Consider the following 23,291-nt stretch of genomic DNA (forward strand, 5'->3'; position numbering starts at 1 on the left):
CCTGCTGTTCTCACCCCACCGTCTCCCCCCAGAACAACCTCAGCAACCCACCCACGCCACCCTCCTCGCTGCCCCCCACACCCCCTCCCTCCGTGCAGCAGAAGATGGTGAACGGTGTCACGGCCCCTGAAGAGCTGGGGGAGCAGCCCAAGGACGCCGACCCAGCCCGTGAGCCCCACGGCCAGAAAGGTGAGCCTGGCTGGCACAGGGGTGGCACGGAATCCGTGCTGCTGCCACCTGTCACTCCCCCTGGTGACACCCATGTCTTCTCTGCAGAGGCACCAGCTGTGGAGGTGAAGAGCCTGGACCTGCTGGCAGCACTGCCCACCCCTCCACACAACCAGACCGAGGACGTCAGGTGAGAGACCTCACCACAAGTGCCATCAGCCCCTCCATGGGTGACACCAGGCCCTGTGGCCCCTGACACCTCCCTCCTCACAGGATGGAGAGCGACGACGAGAGCGACTCCCCCGACAGCATCGTCCCTGCTTCATCCCCCGAGAGTGTCCTGGGCGAGGAGCTGCTCCGCTTCCCCCTGCTCAGCGAGGCCAAGCCAGAGTTGGAGGAGCGTGTGCTGTCCCCCATCATCCCCATCATCCCCCGGGCCAGCATCCCAGGTGGGGTGGGCTGCAGGGGTGTGTGGGTCAGGGCAGGAGGGGTCTGTGGTCCGTATGGACTGGGCAGGAGGGAGTTTGTGGGATGTGCAGCGGAAGGAGGGGTTTTGGAGAAGGGATATGGATGGGGCAGGACAGAGTTTCTGGTCTAGGAGGGGATTAAGGGAGCTAGGGGAAGGGTCCTTGGGAAGTGTGGGATGTGAGGGAAAAGGATTTGCAGGGTGGTGGATTCCCTGTAGGGATCTGGGGCAGCTGGGTGGGCTCATGGGTGGCTGTTGGTCTGCACAGTTCTCACCTTGGCTCTGCTCCCCACGGCTCTGACCCCCCTCTCCCCACACCAGTGTTCCCCGACACAAAACCCTACGAGGCTGCAGAGCCCTTTGGGGCTCCTCCAGGCAAGGTGGGGGCAGCAGGCCCTGGAGCCCCATGGGAGAAGGGCAAGAGCAGCGAGGTGTCCGTCATGCTGACGGTGTCTGCAGCAGCTGCCAAGGTGAGTGAGGGGATTGGGGGACTCACAGACCTTTGGGGTCCCAGCAGTGACCTAACACAGTGACACCTGTGTCACCCCGTACCCATCCTACCTTCCTCTCACCTAGAACCTCAATGGGGTGATGGTGGCCATGGCTGAGCTGCTGAGCATGAAGATCCCCAGCTCCTATGAGGTGCTGTTCCCTGATGGCCCTGTGCGAGCAGCTGTGGTGGAGGCCAAGAAGGTGGAGACTGATATGGCCGGTGAGTGTTCCCCTTGTGCCCACGGCCCCCCATGTCCCCAGGCTGGGACCCCCATGATGGGCAGTCCATCCCTCTCGCAGGAATGCTCGGAGGGAAGGAGAAGGCTCTGGCTGGGAAGGTGCCGGACAGCAGCTCGGAGTGGCTGAAGCAGTTTGATGCGGTGCTGCCAGGGTACAGCCTCAAGGGCGAGCTGGACCTCCTGACGCTGCTCAGACAGGTCAGTGGCGTGCAGGGGTCCCCACAGAGCTGGGAGAGGGGTTTTGGGGTACCCATGGGGCTGTGGCAGGCTACAGGAGCAGGGACTCTTTGGTAGAGGTGCATGGTGGTCCCTGTAGGTCACTCCATGATTGCCGGGAGTTTCCTGGGGTGCCAGGTGGCCATGGGCTGGTGCTGGGTGTCCCAGGAAGGAGTCTGGGAGGTCCTTGCAGGATTGGGAGCATGTGGGACACTGTGGGGTCTGGGACCCCTCACTGCAGTGTTCAGAGAGGTTGGGCGTCTCCATCCCTGCAATGTTCAGGGAGGTTAGGGGTCTCCATGCCTACGATGTTCAGGGAGGTTGGGCGTCTCCATCCCTGCAATGTTCAGGGAGGTTAGAGGTCTCCGTCCCTGCAATGTTCAGGGAGGTTAGGGGTCTCCATGCCTACGATGTTCAGGGAGGTTGGGGTCTCCATCCCTGCAATGTTCAGGGATGTTAGGGGTCTCCATCCCTGCAATGTTCAGGGAGGTTGAGAGTCTCCATCCCTGCAACTCTCTGACCCATGCCCCCCTTTCCACACCACAGGAGAGCCCTGCTCCTGAGAAGACCCTTCACCACTGCTACGTCAACAACGTCTCCAACCTGGACGTGCGGCAGCTCTCTGTTCTGCCCCAGGAACCCTCGCCCCCACTGTCCCCCTCTGTCCCCTCCCCATCCAGCCCCGCTGAGCCCACCAGGGTCCCCGACCCCGAGGCGTCCCACGAGGCAGCCCCAGCCCCATTGTCACCACTGCCACCGGCCCCCTCGCCAGCCCCCCAGGAGGAAGGGGCCACGGCTGTCCACTCCCCTCCCCGTTTCAAGCCACGCTCGCGGCCTCTGGAGGATGGGGACGAGGCGAGGCCGCGGCTGAAGAAGTGGAAGGGGGTGCGCTGGAAACGGCTGCGCTTCCTCGTCACCATCCAGAAAGGGGGAGCCAAGCGCGATGGGGACAAGGAGATCGCCGAGTTCATCGACAAGCTGGGCACCACGCTGCGCCCCGAGAAGGTGCCGCAGGACATGCGCAAGTGCTGCTTCTGTCACGAGGAGGGCGACGGCGCCACAGACGGGCCGGCCCGCCTGCTCAACCTTGACCTCGACCTCTGGGTCCACCTGAACTGCGCCCTGTGGTCCACGGAGGTGTACGAGACTCAGGGAGGGGCCCTGATCAACGTGGAGGTGGCTCTGCACCGCGGGCTGCTCACCAAGTGCTCCCTGTGCCAGAAAACCGGCGCCACCAACAGCTGCAACCGCATCCGCTGCCCCAGCGTGTACCACTTCGCCTGCGCCATCCGCGCCAAGTGCATGTTCTTCAAGGACAAGACCATGCTGTGTCCCCTGCACAAGCTGAAGGGGCCCTGCGAGCAGGAGCTCAGCAGCTTCACCGTGTTCCGCCGCGTCTACATCGAGCGGGACGAGGTGAAGCAGATCGCCAGCATCATCCAGCGCGGCGAGCGGCTCCACATGTTCCGCGTGGGCGGCTTGGTCTTCCACGCCATCGGACAGCTGCTGCCCCACCAGATGGCCGATTTCCACAGCGTCACGGCGCTCTACCCCGTGGGCTACGAGGCCACGCGCATCTACTGGAGCCTGCGGACCAACAACCGCCGCTGCTGCTACCGCTGCACCATCTGCGAGAACAACGGGCGCCCCGAGTTCGTCGTGCAGGTCATCGAGCAGGGCTTGGAGGATCTTGTCTTCTCTGACTCCTCGCCACAAGGTAAGGAGTTGGGATGTGCCAGTGTCCAACCTTTGTGCCAGTGGCTGAGCCACACCAGAGGGTGGTGTGGTGGGAAATGGCTTGAGGTGCCCATATTCAACCTGTGGCACTCTGCTTTGCTGTGGTGACAACGTGGTGATTGGTCACTCGATAATCTTGGAGATCTTTTCCAGCCTCATTAATTCTGTGGTTCCCCCTTCCCTGAGTACTTTGCTCTGGTGACAATGTGGTGATTGGTCACTTGGACTCAATGATTTGGAGATCTTTTCCAGCTTAATTAATTCTGTGGTTCTCCGTTCCCTGAGTGCTCTGCTCTGGTGATGAGGTGGTGATTGGTCACTTCGACTCGACGATCTTGGAGATCTTTTCCAGCCTCATTAATTTTGTGGTTCTCCCTTCCCTGAGTGCTTTGCTCTGGTGGTGATTGGTCACTTGGACTCAAGGATCTTGGAGGTCTTTTCCAGCCTCATTAATTCTGTGGCTCTCCCTTCCCTTGGCAGCTGTGTGGAACCGGATCATCGAGCCAGTGGCGATGATGAGGAAGGAGGCCGACATGCTGCGACTCTTCCCCGAGTACCTGAAGGGCGAGGAGCTCTTCGGCCTCACGGTGCACGCGGTGCTGCGCATCGCCGAGTCGGTGGGTCCCGGGGTGGGCATGGAGCTCTCTCCTCCACACTGGGGGTCCATCCTGCTGCTGCCTCTTGACCCCTTCTCCATCTCCCCCTCTGCAGCTGCCGGGTGTGGAGAGCTGCCAGAATTACCTGTTCCGCTATGGGCGCCATCCTTTGATGGAGCTGCCCTTGATGATCAATCCCACCGGCTGCGCCCGCTCCGAGCCCAAGATCCTCACCCACTACAAGCGGTAAGTGAGGCTGGAATTCACTGGGAGAGCTGGGATCCACCAGGAAAGCTGGGAACCACCAACAGAGCTGGGATCTCTCATCTCTAACCCTTCTCATCCCCCTCTCCTGAAAGGCCCCACACCCTGAACAGCACAAGCATGTCCAAGGCCTACCAGAGCACGTTCACGGGCGAGACCAACACGCCCTACAGCAAACAGTTTGTGCACTCCAAGTCCTCCCAGTACCGGCGCCTGAAGACGGAGTGGAAGAACAACGTGTACCTGGCGCGGTCCCGCATCCAGGGGCTGGGGCTCTACGCGGCCAAGGACATCGAGAAGCACACGATGGTCATCGAGTACATCGGCACCATCATCCGCAACGAGGTGGCCAACAGGCGGGAGAAGATCTATGAGGAGCAGGTGGGGCTCTGCTGGGGGTGCTGGGGGCTTGGGCGAGATGTGGAGGGACTTGGGTGGGACTTTGTGGGCTCTGGTGGAACATGGAGAAGGACATGGGAGGAGTCAGATGGGATGTTGGGGACTTGGGTGGGACATTGTGCCCTCTGGTGGAACATGGAGGGACTTTGAGAAGGACATGGGAGGAGTCAGATGGGATGTGAGAGGACTTGGGTGGGACATTGTGGGCTCTGAGGACATGGGAGGAGTCAGATGGGATGTTGAGGCTCAGGTGGGATAGAGAGGACTTGGGTGGGATGTTGCAGGCTCTGGTGGAACATGGAGGGACTGAGCAGGACATGAGAGGAGTCAGATGGGATGTGAGAGGACTTGGGTGAGATGTGGGCTCTGGTGGAACATGGAGAAGGACATGGGAGGAGTCAAATGGGATGTTGCGGCTCAGGTGGGATGAGAGTGAATTTGGGGGGGATGTTGAAGGCTCTGGCAGGACATGTGGCGACTCAGGACATGGAGGGACTTGAGAGGGTTATCAAGGGTTCTGGTAGGGTCTGAGGTGAGATTTTGGGAGCTCTGGTAGGACATGGAGCAACTCGGGGGGGTGTGGAGAACTCTCATGGGATTTGAGGGTCTCCAGTGGAACATGGGATGGTGGAAATCAACTCAGGTGGGATGTGGGGACCTCAGTGCACCCCTGAACCCCCTCTTCTCCTCCATGGCAGAACCGCGGCATTTACATGTTCCGCATCAACAACGAGCACGTCATTGACGCCACGCTGACGGGGGGCCCGGCCAGGTGAGCACAGGGGGGGCTTTGGGGTGCTGGGATACCCCCAGAGGGAGCCACGACATCCGTCTGTCCTGCCCCCGGCTTGGTGCTGACCATGATCATCCCCCAGGTACATCAACCACTCGTGTGCCCCGAACTGCGTGGCCGAAGTCGTGACCTTCGACAAGGAGGACAAGATCATCATCATCTCCAGCCGGCGCATCCCCAAGGGGGAGGAGGTCAGTGAGGGGCTCAGGGGGTCCTGGGGGGCTGTGATGGTGTTCACAGGGGTGCTTGGATGAGGGAAGAGATGAGGATCTGACTCCATGTTTCAGAAGGCTTGATTTTTATTATTTATTATTTTATCATATATATTACATTAGAACTATACTAAAAGATTTATTTTTTTTTTTATCATATATATTACATTAAAACTATACTAAAAGAATAGAAGAAAGGGTTTCATCAGAAGGCTGCCTAAGAATAGAAAAGCAAAGAGTGATAAGGGTTTGTGGCTCAGCTCTTTGTCCAAGCCAGCTCACTGTGATTGGCCATTAATTAAAAACAACCAACATGGGCCAATCACAGATCCACCTGTTGCATTCCACAGCAGATAATCAGTGTTTACATAATCACAGAATTTCTAGGTTGGAAGAGACCTTTAAGATCATCGAGTCCAACCCATGTTCTAACACCTCAACTAGATCATGGCATCAAGTGCCACATCCAGTCTTTTTTAAACACATCAAGGGATGGTGACTCCACCACCTCCCTGGGTAGATGATTCCAGTGTTTCATCACTCTTTCTACAAAAAACTTCCTCCTTAATTCTAGCCTGTATCTCCCTTGTGCAGCTTGAGACTGTCCTCTTGTTCTGTCTGTTGTTTACATTTTGTTCCTGAGGCTTCTCAGCTTCTCAGGAGGAAAAAATCTTAAAGAAAATATTTTTTCATAAAAGATATCTGCCTCAGGGGACCTAGGGAGGGGGGCTGGACGTGGCAGGGTTGAGCTCTCTGCTTTGGCTGACTCCCCTCTCCCTCCCAGCTCACCTACGACTACCAGTTCGACTTCGAGGACGATCAGCACAAGATCCCCTGCCACTGTGGAGCTTGGAATTGCAGGAAGTGGATGAACTAACTGGGAAAAAAGGGGGCTGGGGGCTGCCACCCCCGCCCCAGAGACCTGGCCGAGCCCCCCAGGGCTGCAGGAGGTGCCAGGGGCGGCCGGGCACGGAGGGAGAGCGGCGGCTGCAGCGCTGCCGGCCCTGCCCGAGCGGGACGGACGGACAGACAGATGAACTGGCAACTCAGGGTTTTCTTTGCTTCGTCCTGCGAGGAGGAAAAAAAGGAGTGGGGGGGCTCAGAAACGCCCCCTTCACCACCACCCCCTGCCTGCCTCCCTCATGGGAGAGCCACGGATGGGGAAACAGCGCCGGGCCCAGCGTGGCCGGAGCGATTGTGTGGAGCCGGTCTGGATATAACGATTATTTTATTTTATTTTATTTTATTTTATTGGTTTTTCCTTTTTTTTTTTTTTTTGTTTTGTCCTTTTTTTTTTTTGTTTTTTTGTTTTTTTAGAAACTAATAATATTTGCTCGCTAATTACCAAGGTAACACAGACTCCTTGAGCTCGACAATCTGGGCTCTGCCCTGCCCAGCGTGGTGGCGGCCAGAGCTCGCTCTCGGTTCCTTTTTGATCTCCTTTTTTTTTTTGTTTTGTTTTGTTTTTGTTTGTGCGTGTGGACGAGAACCCCGGAGCGGCGGCGGGATGCAGCCAAGACCCCGACAGACACAAGGAGCTTCTGCACCCAAACCTACCTCATTTTAAGTGTTAGATTTGTTTCTTTTTATTTGTTGTTGTTTTTAAATGTGAGCCCCCCCCTCCATCCCAACCTGCCTCCCAAAGTTTTGGGGGGGGTCTTTCCCTCTCCCTCAGAGGATGTGGCTTCCTCATGTCCCCCTCCTCCAGGACACCTTGAAGGGGGGACACGGGGACACCCCCTCCTTGTCCCCCCCCCTTAAGGAGGTCCCAGCCATGTGACATGCCAAGGTGTGAGGTGGGGATGGGGAGAGGGTGAGGAGGGGGTCAAACCCACTCCCCCAACTCTGGTGGGGGACTGGAGGGGCTGGGTGGGGACCCCTCCTCCCCACACGTGGCTGGGAGGGATTGGATGGAGGCCCCCCCCCCCCCCCTTGCTCACCCTTGGCCCTCCCAGCTGGGGCTGCACTGGGGAGGGGGGGGAAGGTTATTTATCTATTTATACCTTATATTGTATATACTAGACGGGGCTGGGAGGGGGGGGCTCTTTGTGCTCTGCTGGGCTGAGATTTGGGGTGCAGGGGCAAAAAAAAAAAAAAAAAATTAAAAAAGGTGTGGGGAGGGTTTTTTCTAAAACCCAATCTCCAAGGTGTGAGGGTGGGGATGGAGGGGGGGGTCTCTCTCTGGAACCTCCTGCCAGGCAGGGGAGAGTGAAGCAGCGAGTGGGCATTAACACCCCCGACCCCCCCCTCAACCCCACCCACCACCCCGGGGGTCTCTGCCCGCCCCCTCCCCACTCCCGGGGGGCGCCGGGATCTCTTAACGCACAAACACGGCGCGGGGAAGGAAGGGGAGGGACCCCCCTGCTCCTCCTGCAAAATGGGGAGGGGGCGTCGGGTCTGATGATGGGGGTGGTGCCCCCCTCTCCCCCCCCCTCCACCCCCGGTGCAGTGTTGGGGGGGGGGGGCCGGGGCCCGATTTTGAAAAGCTGCTTCCGCAAACTCGTCAAAGCTGCAAAAAAAAAAAAAAAAAAAAACTAAAAAAAAAAAATCTGAAACAAAAAAAGTTTAAGGTAAAAATCTTTAAAAAAAAGAAAATTTTAAAAAAGTAAAAAAAAAAAAAAAAAAAAAGAAAACAGAGGAAAAGCGCGAGTGGGGGGGGGATGAGAAAGTTTTAACAGAAAATATACGAGAAATTTAACTTTCAGAGCTGTACATAGGCCGGGGCGTGTAGAAATCCCGTTTTTACCAATACCGGAACCACTGGATGTTATTTTAAATAAAGCGCGTGAGAAGCCGAGGCCGCCTGATCCCTCGGGGGGTGCTCGGGGGGGTCTGGGAGGGGACAGCGGTGGCACCGGGGTCCATCGAGGGCAGCTCGGTGCTGCTCGGTCCTTGCTGTCCCCACGCGTCCCCCGAGCCAAAGTGTCTGTCCCCAAAATCAGGGACCTTGCCCTGAGTCACACCGAGCTGTGTCCCCACCCTTGGGACCCTCGTGTGTGTCCCCCCCCCCCGTCCTGTCCTGGAGACCCCATGTCCGTGTGTCCGCACCCTTGGGGACCCCATGTCCGTATGTCCTGGGGACCCTATGTCTGTGTGTCCCCCCCACTCCTGTCCTGGGGCCCCCATGTCCGTGTGTCCCACCGCCCCGGGCCATGCCCGGTGTGTCCCCCCGTGTCCCCGAACCCCCGGGGGTCCCCAGAGGTGTGACCCGAATCCCCCCAAAACCATCCCCGCGACTGGCCGGGAGCCAGTGGGCGGCACCGGGACCAGGAACGGGGCGGGAGTGGTACCGGGAACCGGGCAGAAGCGGGACCGGGAAGGGGGCGGAACCGGGACCGAGAGTTGTTCCGAGAACTGGGCGGAACCGGGAACAGACCGGATCCGGGAATGGCAACGGGGCGGGAGTGGTACCGGGAACCGGGCAGAACCGGGAACCGAGCGGATCCGGGAATGGCAACGGGGCGGGAACAGGAACGGGGCCCGCTGGGTTCAGGGAACGGCGGCAGCGGGGCACGAACCGAGCGGAAATTGGGGCAGGAACCGGGCGGAAGCGGGACAGGGACCGTGACAGGAACCGGGCGGAAGCGGGACCGGGAACCGGACGGAAGCGGGGCACGAACCGGACGGAAGTGGGACCGGGGACCGGGCGGAAGCGGGGCTCGGACCGGGCGGAAGCGGGACAGGGACCGGGCGGAAGCGGGGCACCAACCGTGACAGGAACCGGGCGGAAGCGGGACCGGGGACCGGGCTAGCGCGGGGCCGGAGCCGGGCGGCAGCGGCGCCTCGGGACCGAGCGGGACCCATGGAGGTTGTGAGGGGGACTGCGGGGCTGGGGGGGACACCGGGGTCGGGCACCGGGACCGCGGCCACCCTGACCGACCCCGCCTGTCCGCAGGATCCCGGCCCCGAGCCTGACCCCGGCCCCGGCCCGGGCCCGGCCGCCGAGAGCCCGGCGGAGCTGGAAGGTGAAACCGGGGGAGCTCCCGACACCGGAGGGGACGCGGTGATTTGGGTGTCCCGGGGACCGTTCCTGTCCCGGGGTCTGGGGGAGCCATGAGCTGGGGGTCCGGGATTGGGACACCGGGAATATCCCGGAGTTTGGGGTGTCCCGGAGCTGGGGGTCCGGGATTTGGGCTGCTCCATAACCGGGGATATCCCGGTGTCGGGGGTACCCCGGAGCCCTAAACTGGGTGTTGTAGGATTTGGGGTGCCCCATAACCGGGGATATCCCGAATTTGGGGTGTCCCGGAGTCCTGAGCTGGGTGTCCCAGAAGTGGGAGTGAAACGGGATTTGGGGCATTCGAGGTTTTGGGATGTCCCGGGACTTGAGGTGTCAGAGGATTTTGGGGTGTCCCGGAGCCCTGAGCTGGGTGTCCAGGATTTGGGGTGCTCCATGACCGGGAATATCCCGGTGTCGGGGGTACCCCGGAGCCCTGAGCTGGGTGTTGTGGGATTTGGGGTGCCCCATGACTGCAGTTAAGGGTGTCCTGGGATTGGGTGTCCGAAATTGGGAGTGAAATGAAATGGGATTTGTGGCACTGGAGGGTTTGGCGTGTTCTGGCTTTGGGATATCCTGGGTACTGGTGTGTCCCGAGATTTGGGGTGTCAGAGGATTTTGGGGTGTCCCGAGATTTGGGGTGTCAGAGGATTTTGAGGTGTCCCGGGATTGTGGCTGCCACAGGATTTGGGGTGTCTGGCAGTGGTGGTGTCCCGGGATTGGGGGTACCTCAAGATTCGGGGTGTCTGGGACTGGGGGTGTCCCGAGATTGGGGATGTCCCTGGTTTTGGGGTTCTCCAGGTTTTGCGGTGCCCCAGGATATGGGGTGCCACAGGATTCGGGGTGTCTGGGACTGGGGGTGTCCCGGGTTTTGGAATTCTCCAGGTTTTGGGGTGCCCTGGGTTTTGGGGTGTCCTGGGATTTGGCGTGTCTGGGATTGGGGGTATCTGGGATTGGGGATGTCCCGGGTTTTGGGCTTCTCCAGGTTTTGCGGTGCCCCAGGATATGCGGTGTACCCGGTTTTGGGGTGCCCCGGGTTTTGGGGTGTCTGGGATTGGGGTGCCCCGGGTTTCGGGGTGCCCCCTGACGCTGCCCCCCCAGGGGACGCTCACCGCGGTGCCTACACCGCCTTCATGAAATCCCATCGCTGCTACGACCTCATCCCCACCAGCTCCAAACTCGTCGTCTTCGACACATCCCTGCAGGTGTGCCAGGGCCGGGGGGCACTTTTGGGGTCGGGGGGGCACTTTTGGGGTCAGGGGGGCACTTTTGGGGTTGTGAGGGCACTTTTGGGGACGAGGGGGCACTTTTGGGGCTCCCTGACCCCCGTGCCTGCAGGTGAAGAAAGCGTTCTTCGCGCTGGTCACCAACGGCGTCCGGGCGGCCCCGCTGTGGGACAGCAAAAAGCAAAGTTTTGTAGGTGAGCAAAGGGGTCTGAGGGGGTCTCTGGGGGTTTTGGGGGGCTGGCAGGACCCTCCTCACCCTGCCTGCCCCTCAGGAATGCTGACCATCACCGACTTCATCAACATCCTGCACCGCTACTACAAATCCCCCATGGTGAGGGCTGGGGTCTGGGGGGTCTCAGGTTGGGTTTTGGCTGTCCCATCTGAGCTTCCTCCTCCTCCTCCTCCTCCTCCTCCTCACAGGTGCAGATCTACGAGCTGGAGGAACATAAAATAGAGACGTGGAGAGGTGAGGGGGGGTCACTGCTGCCCTTCTTGGGGTGTCCCACCCCTCCATGCCCTCACCCACCCCTCTCCCCACAGAGGTTTATCTGCAAGACTCCTTCAAGCCGCTGGTGTGCATTTCCCCCAATGCCAGGTAGCCCGGGGGGCAGGGAGAGGGGCACAGCCGGTGGTGGCAGTGCCAGGGACACCCCAAATCCCCCCTGCCTTGCCCCCCACAGCCTGTTTGACGCCGTCTCCTCCCTGATCCGGAACAAGATCCACCGGCTGCCCGTCATCGACCCCGACTCGGGGAACACGCTCTACATCCTCACCCACAAACGCATCCTCAAGTTCCTCAAGCTCTTTGTGAGTCTGTGCCCCTTGGCAAGGGTGGGGTCAGACCAGGACCCTCTGTTTGGGATGTACCAGGGTCACACTGGGACCCCCAGCCTGGGCTGTGCCAGGCCCAGGTGCTATTCTGGAACTCCCAGTCCAGGCTGTACCAAGTGCCAGTCCAGGCTGTACCAAGTGCCAGCCCAGGCTGTGCCAGCTCCCTGTGCCAGGGTCACACTGGGACCCCCAGCCTGGGCTGTACCTGGTGCCCGTTCCGGGATTACCCAGGATGTTCACCCTGGGCTGTGCCAGGGGCTGTGCCAGGCTTAGGTGCTGCCCTGAGACCCCCAGTTCAGGTGGTACAAATTGCCAACCCAGGATGTGCCAGGGGCTCCTCTGAGACCCCCATCCTGGGCTGTGCCAGGCTCAGGTGCTAGCCTGAGACCCCCAGTCCAGGTGGTACAAAATGCCAGCCCAGGCTGTGCCAGGCCCAGGTGCTGCCCTGAGACTCCCAGTCCAGGCTGTACCAAGTGCCAACCCAGGCTGTGTCAGGCCCAGGTGCTACCCTGAGACCCCCAGTCCAGGTGGTACAAAATGCCAGCCCAGGCTGTGCCAGCTCCCTGTGCCAGGGCCACACTGGGACCCCCAGCCTGGGCTGTGCCCGGTGCCCGTTCCAGGATTACCCCAGGATGTTCACCCTGGGCTGTGCCAGGGGCTGCCCCGAGACCCCCATCCTGGGCTGTGCCAGGCCCAGGTGCTGCCCTAAGACTCCCAGTCCAGATGGTACAAAATGCCAGCCCAGGCTGTGCCAGCTCCCTGTGCAAGGGGCTGCTCTGAGACCCCCATCCTGGGCTGTGCCAGGCCCAGGTGCTACCCTGGTACTCCCAGTCCAGGTGGTACAAAGTGCCAACCCAGGCTGTGCCAGGGGCTGCCCTGAGACCCCCATCCTGGGCTGTGCCAGGCCTAGATGCTACCCTGAGATTCCCAGGTGCCAGCCCGGGCTGTGCCAGCTCCCTGTGCCAGGGGCTGCCCTGAGCCCCCCATCTAAGCCGTGCCAAAATGTGCCCCAGAACCTTTGGGGTTTCACTCTGAACCCCCCAGCCTGGGCTGTGCCAGGTCCCTGCACACCAGGTACCACCGGCTGTGGGTGGGCACAGCCCTGGTACCTCACCACACCCCTACCTGGAGATCCCACAACCCCCCCATGCTTTGCCCCCCATTTTTTTGTCCTTTCCCCATCAATCCTGTGCTCAGCCCTGTCCCCTCCCTGTCCCCTCAGATCTCAGAGGTGCCCAAACCCGAGTTCATGGCACGGACCCTGGAGGAGCTGCAGATTGGCACCTACAGGAACATCGCCGTGGTTGGCACCAGCACTCCCATCTACGTTGCCCTGGGCATCTTCGTGCAGCACCGAGTGTCTGCCCTGCCCGTGGTGGATGAGTCAGGTGAGGATGGCCTGTCCTGGCTCTGGATGTCCCCAAGTGTCCCCTCCTGAGCACCTTGGGCTTGGCTGAGCTGCTCCTCTTCCTCCCCAGGGCGTGTGGTGGATATCTACTCCAAATTCGATGTTATTGTGAGTGCTGGAAAATTCTGGAATGGGGGAAATCCTGGGTTGGGGGAAATCCTGGAATGGAGGAAATCCTGGGCTGGGGGAAAATCCTGGGTTGGGGATAAAATTCTGGGGTGGGGGAAAAAATCCTGGGTGTGAAAAACCTGGAATGGGGGGAAATCCTGGAATGGGAGAGAATCCTGGAATGGGGAGAAATTCTGGGTTGTGGGGGAAAATCCTGGGTAGGGGGAAAATTCTGGAATGGGGGGGGGAAAATCCTGGAATGGAGGAAATCCTGGGCTGGGGGAAATCCTGGAATGGGGGAAAATACTGGAATGGGGGGAAATCCTGGGTGTGAAAAACCTGGAATGGGAGAAAATCCTGGAATGGGGAGAAATTCTGGGTTGGGGGGGAAAATCCTGGGTAGGGGGAAAATTCTGGAATGGGGGGGGGAAATCCTGAGCTGGGGGAAATCCTGAGCTGGGGGGAAATTATGGAATGGAGGGGGGGGAAATACTGGGGTGGGGAGAAATCCTGGAAAGGGGGGGAAAATCTTGGAATGGGGGAAAATCCTGGGATGGGGGAAAATTCCTGGGCTGGGCTGGGGGGGAAATCCTGGATTGGGGGAGAAAATCCTGGGCTGGGGGAAATCTTGGAATGGGGGGGAAAATCCTGGGCTGGGGGAAATCTTGGAATGGGGGGAAAATCCTGGAATGGGGGGAAAATCCTGGAATGGGGTAAAATCCTGTGTTGGGGAAGAAAATCCTGGGCTGAGGGGAAAGGGGGGAAAATCCTGGGCTGGAGGAGGCAATACTGGGATGGGGAGAAAAATTCTGGGCTGGATGGAAAATCCTGAGCTGGGGGGAAATCCTGGAATGGGGGAAAACCCTGGTCTAGGGGGTAAAACCCTGGGCTGGGGAGAAAATCCTGGGCTGGATGGAAACGCTGGGCTGGGGAGAAAATTCTGGGCTGGGGGAGGAAATCCTGGAATGAGGGGAAATCCTGGGTTTGGGGGAACACCGTGGGATGTTGGGGGTCTCCTAATGTGTCCCCAATGTTTGTCCCTGCCCCAGAACCTGGCAGCTGAGAAAACCTACAACAACCTGGACGTGACGGTGACGCGGGCGCTGCAGCACCGCTCCCACTACTTCGAGGGCGTCCTCAAGTGCTACAAGCACGAAACGCTGGAAACCATCATCAACCGCCTGGTGGAGGCTGAGGTAACAATCCCGGACCGCTGGGGGGGTCTCTGGGGTGAGACTGGGGGTCCCTGCACCCCCTCAGCCCCGTTGCTGTGTCCCCCCCTTTCCCCAGGTCCACCGGCTGGTGGTGGTGGATGAGAGCGATGTGGTGAAAGGGATCGTCTCCCTCTCGGACATCCTGCAAGCCCTGGTGCTCCCCCAGGGCCCCTGAGGCAGTTTTGGGGTGGGAGGGGGGTTCAGTCCTCTCAATCTCCCCCAAATCTCTTCTCCTGTATCACTGTGCCCCCCTCCGGGGCTGGTGGGGACCCCCAGGGGATGCCCCCACTCACCAGCAACACCCAGCAATAACCCCCAGCCCTGGGGCAGCCCCTGCTGCCTTTCCCTGGGTGGGGGGCACCCCACAGCCCCCCCCATGCCGTGCCCTGCACCCCAAACCCGTGTGGGGTGATGGGGGCAGCCCTTGACCCCCCTTGGGGTCACCCTTAGCCATGCCAGGGCTGTTCTGTGTGGCCTCTGGTCCCTGTCACCCTGCACCCTCTCCCTGGGTTTGGTGACACCCACCCGGCCCAGGGACCCCCAAAAATCCCCGGGGGTCTCCCCCCAGGTCTCCTCCACCCTCTCCCTGGGTTTGGTGACACTCACCCGGCCCAGGGACCCCCCCAAGCCCCCCGGGGGTCTCCCCAAGGTTCCCCCACACCCTGCACCCTCTCCCTGGGTTTGGTGAGACTCACCCGACCCAGGGACCCCCAAAAAAACTCCGGGGGTCTCCCCCAGGTCCCCCCACACCTGCCACCTTCTCCCTGGGTTTGGTGAGACCCAGGGACCCCCCAGTGCCCCCCGGGGGTCTCCCCAAGGTCCCCCCCACACCCGCCACCGCTTCGTGTGTGAGGACAAACCACGAATAAACACAGACCTGGCACCACCCTGGCACCGTGCAGGGCACGGAGGGCATTGACCCGGGCACGGGGGGTGTGTGGGGACGGGGTGTGAGCCCCCCTGTGGGAAGGGGGAATCTGCTGAGCTCACCCAGACCCTAAATCCCTGTTTGTTACGCCTGTGGCTTTTCTAAAAGGCCGGGATTGGGGATGGGACAGAGACAGGGACCCGGCAGGACATGGGGACCCGACAGGACATGGGGACCCTCTGGTGGGCACCGCGGTGAGCAGGGGAGTCAGCCAGGGGCTGGGGGAGGTTGAGGGGGCTGAGCTGGATGTTGGGGCGCCCTGGGGGGGTCTCGGGCAGCCGGGACAGCGCCGTTCGCAGCCGGCGTCCGCAGGGGAGGTGCGAGGCCCGGCCGTGCTGAGCGAGGCACATTCCTGGCGGGGAGGGGACGGCCGGCCTGGGCACCGTGTCCGTGCCAGTGCCGGGCTCCGGCAGAGCCAGGGGAGCGCCGGGCAGGTACCGGGGGGCCCGGGGGACTCGGGAGGGGGGCCGTGCCGGTTGCCATGCCGCCGCCGGAGGGTTGCTAAGCTCCGCTCGGAGCCCGCGTGGGCTGCAGCGCTCGGTGCCAAACCCGCCATCGCCTGCTTGTCGCAGGGGGGGGAAGGGATCCCGCGGGGCGAGGGAAAGGGGGGGGGACACAAACACACACACACGCGACACACCGACACCCCTGGGACGGCCGGTGGGGTCCCCGCCGTGCGCTGCTCCCCCCGGGGTCAGCGTGGCCCGAGGTGGCACCGGGCGGGACACGGGGGCACCGGGGGCACACGTGCGGCAGGTGGGTGCGTGCGGGCGGGCTGGTGGCACCGCCGAGGCTCCGCTGAGCCCCCCCCCGCCACCGTGGGGACCCCCCTGTCGGCCGGGGCAATGCTGGGGGGTCCGGAGCGGGGTGGTGCGGGGCGCCTGCGGATCTGCGAGCGGACCAAGCTGGTGCTGGTGGAGATCGACACGGTGGCGTGTTGCAGCCCGGGTGGTGCCGGCATGGCCGCGGGCTGCTGGCCCGAGCCGCCCTGGACCTACCGCCGCATCGCCGGGGAGTACGCGTGAGTGGGGACCGCCATTGGGGCTGGGGGGGTCCGTCCTGCTCCCCTCCCCTGCTCCCCTCCCCTGCTCCCCTCCCTCGCTGCCCTCACTCCCCTCTCTGTCTTGCAGGTACCTGGAGAAACGCTTTGTGGCCGAGCTGGCCCCCCCTTGGCCCCCAGTGCCCTCCAACCCCCCTTGTCGCCTGCAGGACTTCACAGCCCGGCCCCGGGTCCCCCCCACCCCCTGCCCCCCACCACAGCTTGAGGGGCCGGGGGGCAGCAGCGGACCCTGGGGGGGTCACGCCGTGCCCACCCCTCGGCCCCCGGTGTCGGGGGACAAGCAGGGCCCCCCCACGTACGAGGTGCACATGCAGCGGGTGCAGGCTGCCCACGGCCGCCGAGGGGGACCCCCCCCTTACATCGCACCCCCCGCCTATGACGGTCCCCACCGCACCCTCCAGCTGCGACCCCCGCGGGGACCCCGCAGCCCCCCGGCGGCTCCTCCTCGGGCCCGGGGGGCCGTGCCGGGCGCCTGGAGCCACACTCTGCCCCGGGCGGCCACCGAGGCCAAGCACCGGTGGCCCCGTGCGACGCTGCCGTCCCCAGCAGGGCCCGGCCCCGGCCCCCGGCACTGCCAGACGCTGCCACGGGCAGCGGCCGGCCGGGAGCGGGCACCGGGGCGCGGGAGGGGGCAGCGGGGAACGGGGGGCCACGTCCTCATCGATGCCACCCGCGTGGTGGTCCGTGCCCAGTACGTGCCACCCCCGCAGCGCCAGCAGGTCCGCTATGCCAGGGCATCCCCTCCTCGCAGCCCTTCGGTGCCCGCCGGGGTCGGCAGCGCTTCGGCAGCGCCCTCGCCGCCCCGGGAGCCCCCCGGCAGCCCCCGCAGCCCGTGGCGCAGCCCGGGGGGCTGCAGGGGTGCCCGGGGGCGGCCCCCGCCGCGGCGGCCGGTGCTGTACGCGCAGGCGTTGCGGGAAGCCGTGTCCCGCATCCGCCGGCACACGGCGCCCGACTCGGACTCGGATGCCGAGAGCAGCGTGGGGGGGTCCCGGCAGCGCCTCTGCCGAGACCCCCGAGCCTACAGCAGCAGCAGCAGCAGCCTGGAGAGCGCCGGAGCCCCCCCGGGCCCCGCCAGCCCCACCCCGGCCTGAGGGGCGGGGCTTGGCGGGGTGTGGCACTTTTAGGGCGGGGCTTGGCGGGGTGTGGTTCTCAGGCGCTCAGGGCTGGAGTTCCCACGGGCTGACCCCAATAAAAGCTCCGGGATCCCCTGTGCTGCCTCTGTCCCTGTTTGTGGGAGGTCGGGGTGGGGGGGTGTCACCCCTTCAGGTCACTCTGTGCCCCCCAACAAGCGCTCAGGTGTCCGGGCACGCCCCCGTGACATCCCCGGTGTCCCGTTACGGTGCCGGGGTCAGCCGGAGGTCCCGGGTGTCCCTGCGGCCACCACGGTGCGTCACAACACGGGCAGGACGTGCCAGCCCCCCCCGTACCCCCCATAATGAGCAGGTGACACAGCAGGGCTGGCCCTGCGCCACCACCAGCCCCACGTCACGGCCGGGGGGGGACCCCCAGTGAGTCACTGTCCCCCCCAAGCAGCCGCCACCTCTCTTAGTCACGCTGCAGGAGGGGAGGGAGGGAGGGAGGAGGATCCCCAGGAAACCGCACAAATATCGTGGCCAATTTGCGCGTTATTTAAAACCGGCTCCTCCCCCGCCCCCCCGGCGCGACCCTGTCATTATCGCGGTGACACCGGCGCGGAGGTCACGGCACGGGGCAGCCGCGGCGGCCGGGCCACCCCGGGAGGCTGGGGGGGCACCCCAAGGCCGCGTCACCCCCCCAATGTGTCCCCCTGTGCTGGCACGTGGCCAGGGTGGCATCCAAGTGCCACACCTGGCTCTGGCCACAACGGCAATTGCAGCCCCCCGTGGCACAGGGGCGGTTCTACAGCCGGTATGGTGGCACCTGGCACGGCTTGGCATGGCCTGGCACGGAATAGGATGGTTGGCAAGGTGCGGTGTGAGCCACGGATTGTCGCGGCACGATGCAGCCTGGCACAGCGTGGCACAGTTTGGAACGTGGCTTGGTATGACCCAGAACATCTTGGCATAGCTTGGTATAGCCTGGCACAGCTTGGCATGGCCTGGCACAGCTTGGTATAGCCTGGCACAGCTTGGCACAGCAGCCTGGCACGGCTTGGCAAAGCCCAGAAGAGCCAAGGTCAACTCAGCAGCCTTGGCACGGTTTGGCATGGTCTGGCACGGCATAGGGTGGTTGGCAAGGTGTGGTGTGAGCCACGGATTGTCACGGCATGATGCAGCCTGGCACAGTTTGGAACGCGGCTTGGTATAACCAACATGTCTTGGCACAGCTCGGTATAGCCTGGCACGGCTTGGCAAAGCCCAGAAGAGCCAAGATCAACTCAGCAACCTTGGCACGGCTTGGCATGGCAAGGAACAGCTCGGAACAGCTCAGTGCAGCCTGGCAGAGCCTGGCACAGCCTGATGCCACCTGGCATGGCTCAGCACAGCTCAGCATGGCTCGGCAAAGCCCAGAACACTTGGCACAGCCTGTTTGGCACAGCTCATCACAGCTGGGCACGACTTGGCACACCTTAGCACAGCCTGGCATGGCTCAGTTTGGCACAGCACAGCACAGCATGGCCAGCACCAGAACAGCTCTTTGCGACTTGGCACGGCTTGGCACAGGCTGGTACAGCCTGGCACGGCTCAACACAAACTACCACAGCTTGGCACGGACTGGTATAACCTGGCACGGCCCAGCACAGCCTGGCACAGCTTGGCACAGACTGGTATAACCTGGCACGGCTCAGCACATCCTGCCACAGCTTGGCACAGGCTGGTACAGCCCGGCACGGCTCAATACAAACTAACACGGCTTGGCACAGGCTGGTACAGCCTGGCACGGCTCAGCACAAACTACCACAGCTTGGCACAGGCTGGTATAACCTGGCACAGCCCAGCACAGCCTGGCACGGCTCAGCACAGCCTGGCACAGCTCAACACAAACTAACACAGCTTGGTACAGCCTGGCACGGCCCAGCACAGGCTGGCACAGCTTGGCATAGGCTGGTACAGCCCGGCACGGCTCAGCACAGCCTGGCACAGCTCAACACAGTCTAGTTCAACCTGGCACGGCTCAACACAAACTACCACAGCTTGGCACAGCCTGGTACAACCTGGCACGGCTCAGCACAGCCTGGCACGGCTCAGCACAGGCTGGTATAACCTGTCACGGCCCAGCCCAGCCTGGCACGGCCCAGCACAGCCTGGCACGGCTCAGCACAGGCTGGTATAACCTGGCACGGCCCAGCCCAGCCTGGCACGGCCCAGCACAGCCCGTCACGGCCCGGCGCGGTGCCCGGCGGGGTGCCCCAGACGCGGGGGCAGCGGCGCTGCCCTTCCCGTGGGATCAGCTCCTGCCCAAAGCCGCTCCCGCCGGGAAATTCACCTTCTAATTCGGGCTGCGCCGGCGCCGGCGCCTTCCCCCGGCACCCCCGGGGCACCGGAACGCGCCGCAGCCTCGGGGGTCCCCCCGGGGCCACCGGGGGCTCAGCCCGTGCGGGTGACAACGCCCGGGACCGGGGGGTCCCGCCCGGTACCGGAACCCCCGGAGAGGGACGCGTATGGCCGCCAGATGTCGCCGCGCAGCCGGTGAGCGATGGCACCGGGGGGCACCGGGGGGCACGGGGGTCCTGCCTGCCCCCGGAGCGGTGCTGTGTCCCCAAAGAAGCGTCAGCCACGTGTGACATCCGTGCCGGGCAGTGCGGTGTCACCGGGGCTGGCGATGTCCCCGCAGGGAGCTGTGACCCTCGTGTGTCACCGGTGACGGCGGTGTCCCCAGAGGGCAGCGCCAGCTCTGGCTGTGCTCCCAGAGAGCCGTGAGTGTCGTGCGTGCTGGTGGTGTCTGAGAGCTTTGTGTGTCACTTGTGACAGCGATGTCACCACAGGCCTGTCCCCATGTGTGTGTGTGTGTCCTGCTGCTGTCCCCAGACAGCCACAACCCCTGTGTGTCACTGGTGGTGGCTGGCGTCCCCAGAGAGCCGTGTCTCATGTGTCACTGGAGTTGGCAATGTCCCAAAGGAGCCCTGTCCATGTATGTGCCAGTGCTGGCGGTGTCCCCAGCCAGCTGTGACCTTCGTGTGACAGCAGTGTCCCCAGAGATCTGTGTCTATGTGTGCGCTGCTGCTGGCATTGTCCCCACAGAGTCATGACCCACACGGACAGCTGGCACCGGCCATGCCATGTCCCAAAGGAATCATGTCCATGTATGTGCCAGTGCAGCGAGCTGTGACCTTCATGTGTCACTCGTGACAACGTTGTCCCCAAAGATCTGTGTCCATGTGTGCGCTGCTGTTGGCAGTGTCCCCACAGAGCCGTGACCCTCACATGCAGCTGGCACCGACCATGCCATGTCCCAAAGGAGCTCTGTCATGTGTCACTGGTGTTGGCAATGTCCCAAAAGAGCCCTGTCCATGTATGTGCCAGTGCTGGCAGTGCCCCCAGCCAGCTGTGACATTTGTGTGTCACTGGTGACAACGATGTCCCCAAAGATCCGTGTCCATGTGTGCGCTGCTGTTGGCAGTGTCCCCACAGAGCCGTGACCCTCACGTGCAGCTGGCACCGGCCGTGCCATGTCCCAAAGGATCCCTGTCCCAAAGGAGCCCTGCCCATGTATGTGCCAGTAATAGCGTTGTCCCCAGTAGCTGTGACATTTGTGTGTCACTGGTGACACTCTGGTGACAACGATGTCCCCAAAGATCCGTGTCCATGTGTGCGCTGCTGTTGGCAGTGTCCCCACAGAGCCGTGACCCTCACGTGCAGCTGGCACCGGCCGTGCCACATCCCACGCGTGCCAGCACCGCTGTCCGTGTCCCCGCAGCGCGGTGTCACCTGCTGACACCCTGACCGTCCCCACCCCACCGTCCCCGCCGCGTCCCCGTGTCCCTGCCCGCGGTGCCGCCTCTCCCAGGCCGCGCGAGGAGCCGGTGGGAAGGGTCCGCTGAATGCGCCATTGTTGCGCGGGGTTGGAGTCACAGATAATTACCTCAATTAGTTACAATGGCAGAGTAATAAATACAGGCTTAGCGGCTCCTTCCCCACTGCGGCTTCTCAGATTAATCCAGCCCGGGCGAGCGGAGCTGAAAGGATTGATGGACAATTCATTAAACCCGCCGAATGCCGCACAAGGCACCCGTGAAGGCCGGCGTTAGCCCCCGGCGGCTCCGCTTTGTCCCTAATTGTTCGTCTCGGGCATTGGTCACCTATCAGGGAGTGGGTGACGGCGACGGTCCCCCCGGGGCTGGCATGCCCGGGGATTAGAGGCCAGCGCTGCCACCGTTGCTGGGCGCGTTGGCCCCGCGCCGGAGGAATGCGGCGGATGGGAGGGGGCGGCCGGACAAGCCGGGAGCTGGCGGGACGTGGGTCCGCATCGACCGGAGGCGAGGGGAGCCGGGACGGGGCTGTGCCGCTGGTGATGGTGACAGGGGATGGGATGGGATGGGATGGGATGGGATGGGGCGGGAGGGGATGGGGATGGTCCTGTAGGTGGGATGGGGCCAGGTGGGCACAGCTCTGTGTGTCCGTCCTGCACCTCTGGATGCTGTTCTGTCCTTCTGTCGTGCATTTCTGGAAATGGCAGAGTCCTCCTGCCCCTCACTTCTGGGCACTGTCCTGTCCTGCACCTCTGGGAATGACACAATTCCCCTGTCCTGCACCTCTGGGCACTGTCCTGTCCTGTACCTCTAGGAATGACAGAATTCCCTTGTCCTGCACCTCTGGAATGCCACAATTCCTCTGTCCTGCACCTCTGGGAATGACACAATTCCTCTGTCTTGCACCTCTGGAATGACACAATTCCTCTGTCCTGCACCTCTGGGAATGACACAATTCCTCTGTCCTGCACCTCTGGCCACAGTCCCGTCCCTTTTTCTGGATTCTGGGAATGACACCATCCCTCTGTCCCACACCTCTAGGCACAGCTCTGTTCTGCATCTCTCTGTGTCATCCTGTCCCTCTGTCCAGAAACTTTGGGTATTGTCCTGTCTTTCTGTCCTGCACGTTGGGTAATGTCACCACCCCACTGTCCTGCACCCCTGGGCATGGCTCTGTCCTTCTGTCCTGCACCACTGGACATTGTCCTGTCTTTCTGTCCTGAACTTTGGGGACTGTCACCACCCCACTGTCCTGCACCCCTGGGCATGGCTGTGTCCCTCTGTCCTGCACCGTTGGACATTGTCCTATCCCAGTGTCCCACATTTCTGGGAACGACATCTCTGTCCTGGAAGCCCTCCCGTCCCTCTGTCCTGCATTTCTGTGTGTGTCTCTGTCCCACAGCCCCAGGCAGAGCCCCCCTGCACCCCATCCCTGAACGGGGCTGTCCCATCCCTCAGCAGGCCCAGCTTGTGGCCACCATCCAGCTGTTACCCGGCTTCCCAGATGTGACAGCCTGCTGCAGGATGGCACCGCCCTCTCCCTGGCCCTCAGCTGGCCCACAGCAGCTATTTCCAGCACCCAGGAATATTTGTCCACGCCAGGGGAGGTCTGTGCCCCGTGCCCAGGGTGCCCCTGCCCACCTGGGGGTCGCGGCTGCCCGAGGTGCCCAGCAGGATACGCAGGAAAAGCTGAGTAACAGAGGTGACTTATAAGAATGTCATTATCTATATTCCTGACTCCTACCGCAGGAAAACAGGCTATTTTCATGCTGAAGCAGGAGCAGAATTTAGCAGGCAGATAAACCGGCAGGCGGGAGATGCTCGGAGGGTTATTTCGGGCTGTGTTCCTTTCCAGGCGTTTTCCTCGCCTTTTGGTATTTTATTCTCCACGCCGGGCTGTGTTTTGACCTTGGCGCGGGCAGCGGGGGCCCCCAGGGTGTTTTTCCCCCCCCTCCTTTGAGTCTCGAAACATCAACTTTTCCACTATCGGCTCCGCGGGATATTTCGGGTGGTGGCAGCGTCATCCCGCAGCCTTTGATGCGGTGCAGC

At 62.3% G+C, this 23,291-nt stretch overlaps 3 protein-coding genes across 4 annotated transcripts in view; all 3 read left to right on the forward strand.

Moving 5' to 3' along the window:
* The window catches only part of KMT2D (lysine methyltransferase 2D), a 28,883-nt gene extending 21,519 nt beyond the window's left edge, over positions 1 to 7,364 (forward strand). The window contains 13 exon segments of the mRNA XM_058821986.1: positions 33 to 189; positions 277 to 358; positions 442 to 617; positions 956 to 1,104; positions 1,211 to 1,346; positions 1,427 to 1,563; positions 2,128 to 3,298; positions 3,799 to 3,935; positions 4,030 to 4,160; positions 4,274 to 4,559; positions 5,276 to 5,349; positions 5,453 to 5,561; positions 6,367 to 7,364. Of these exon segments, the coding sequence (XP_058677969.1) occupies positions 33 to 189; positions 277 to 358; positions 442 to 617; positions 956 to 1,104; positions 1,211 to 1,346; positions 1,427 to 1,563; positions 2,128 to 3,298; positions 3,799 to 3,935; positions 4,030 to 4,160; positions 4,274 to 4,559; positions 5,276 to 5,349; positions 5,453 to 5,561; positions 6,367 to 6,459 (2,838 nt within the window). The 3' untranslated portion in view covers positions 6,460 to 7,364.
* A 1,860-nt stretch (positions 7,365 to 9,224) lies between these two features.
* Positions 9,225 to 15,251, forward strand: PRKAG1 (protein kinase AMP-activated non-catalytic subunit gamma 1). Of its 2 annotated transcripts, XM_058822062.1 has the most exons (12): positions 9,225 to 9,390; positions 9,478 to 9,547; positions 10,681 to 10,784; positions 10,918 to 10,999; positions 11,078 to 11,136; positions 11,226 to 11,271; positions 11,346 to 11,400; positions 11,486 to 11,612; positions 12,859 to 13,024; positions 13,115 to 13,152; positions 14,202 to 14,348; positions 14,443 to 15,251. In XM_058822062.1, the coding sequence occupies exons 1-12, from the start codon at positions 9,385 to 9,387 to the stop codon at positions 14,539 to 14,541; spliced, it is 999 nt and encodes a 332-aa protein (XP_058678045.1). In that variant the 5' UTR covers positions 9,225 to 9,384; the 3' UTR covers positions 14,542 to 15,251. The 2 variants fall into 2 exon arrangements, with proteins under 2 accessions (XP_058678045.1, XP_058678044.1); XM_058822061.1 differs by having other exon boundaries at positions 10,918 to 11,136.
* DDN (dendrin) lies at positions 14,743 to 17,445 on the forward strand. The gene is made up of 3 exons (XM_058821987.1): positions 14,743 to 14,747; positions 15,497 to 16,315; positions 16,425 to 17,445. The coding sequence occupies exons 1-3, from the start codon at positions 14,743 to 14,745 to the stop codon at positions 17,443 to 17,445; spliced, it is 1,845 nt and encodes a 614-aa protein (XP_058677970.1).
* The last annotated feature ends 5,846 nt before the right edge of the window (positions 17,446 to 23,291 follow it).

This window comes from Ammospiza caudacuta, chromosome 31 (genome assembly GCF_027887145.1).
Source record: "Ammospiza caudacuta isolate bAmmCau1 chromosome 31, bAmmCau1.pri, whole genome shotgun sequence".
NCBI lineage: Eukaryota > Metazoa > Chordata > Aves > Passeriformes > Passerellidae > Ammospiza > Ammospiza caudacuta.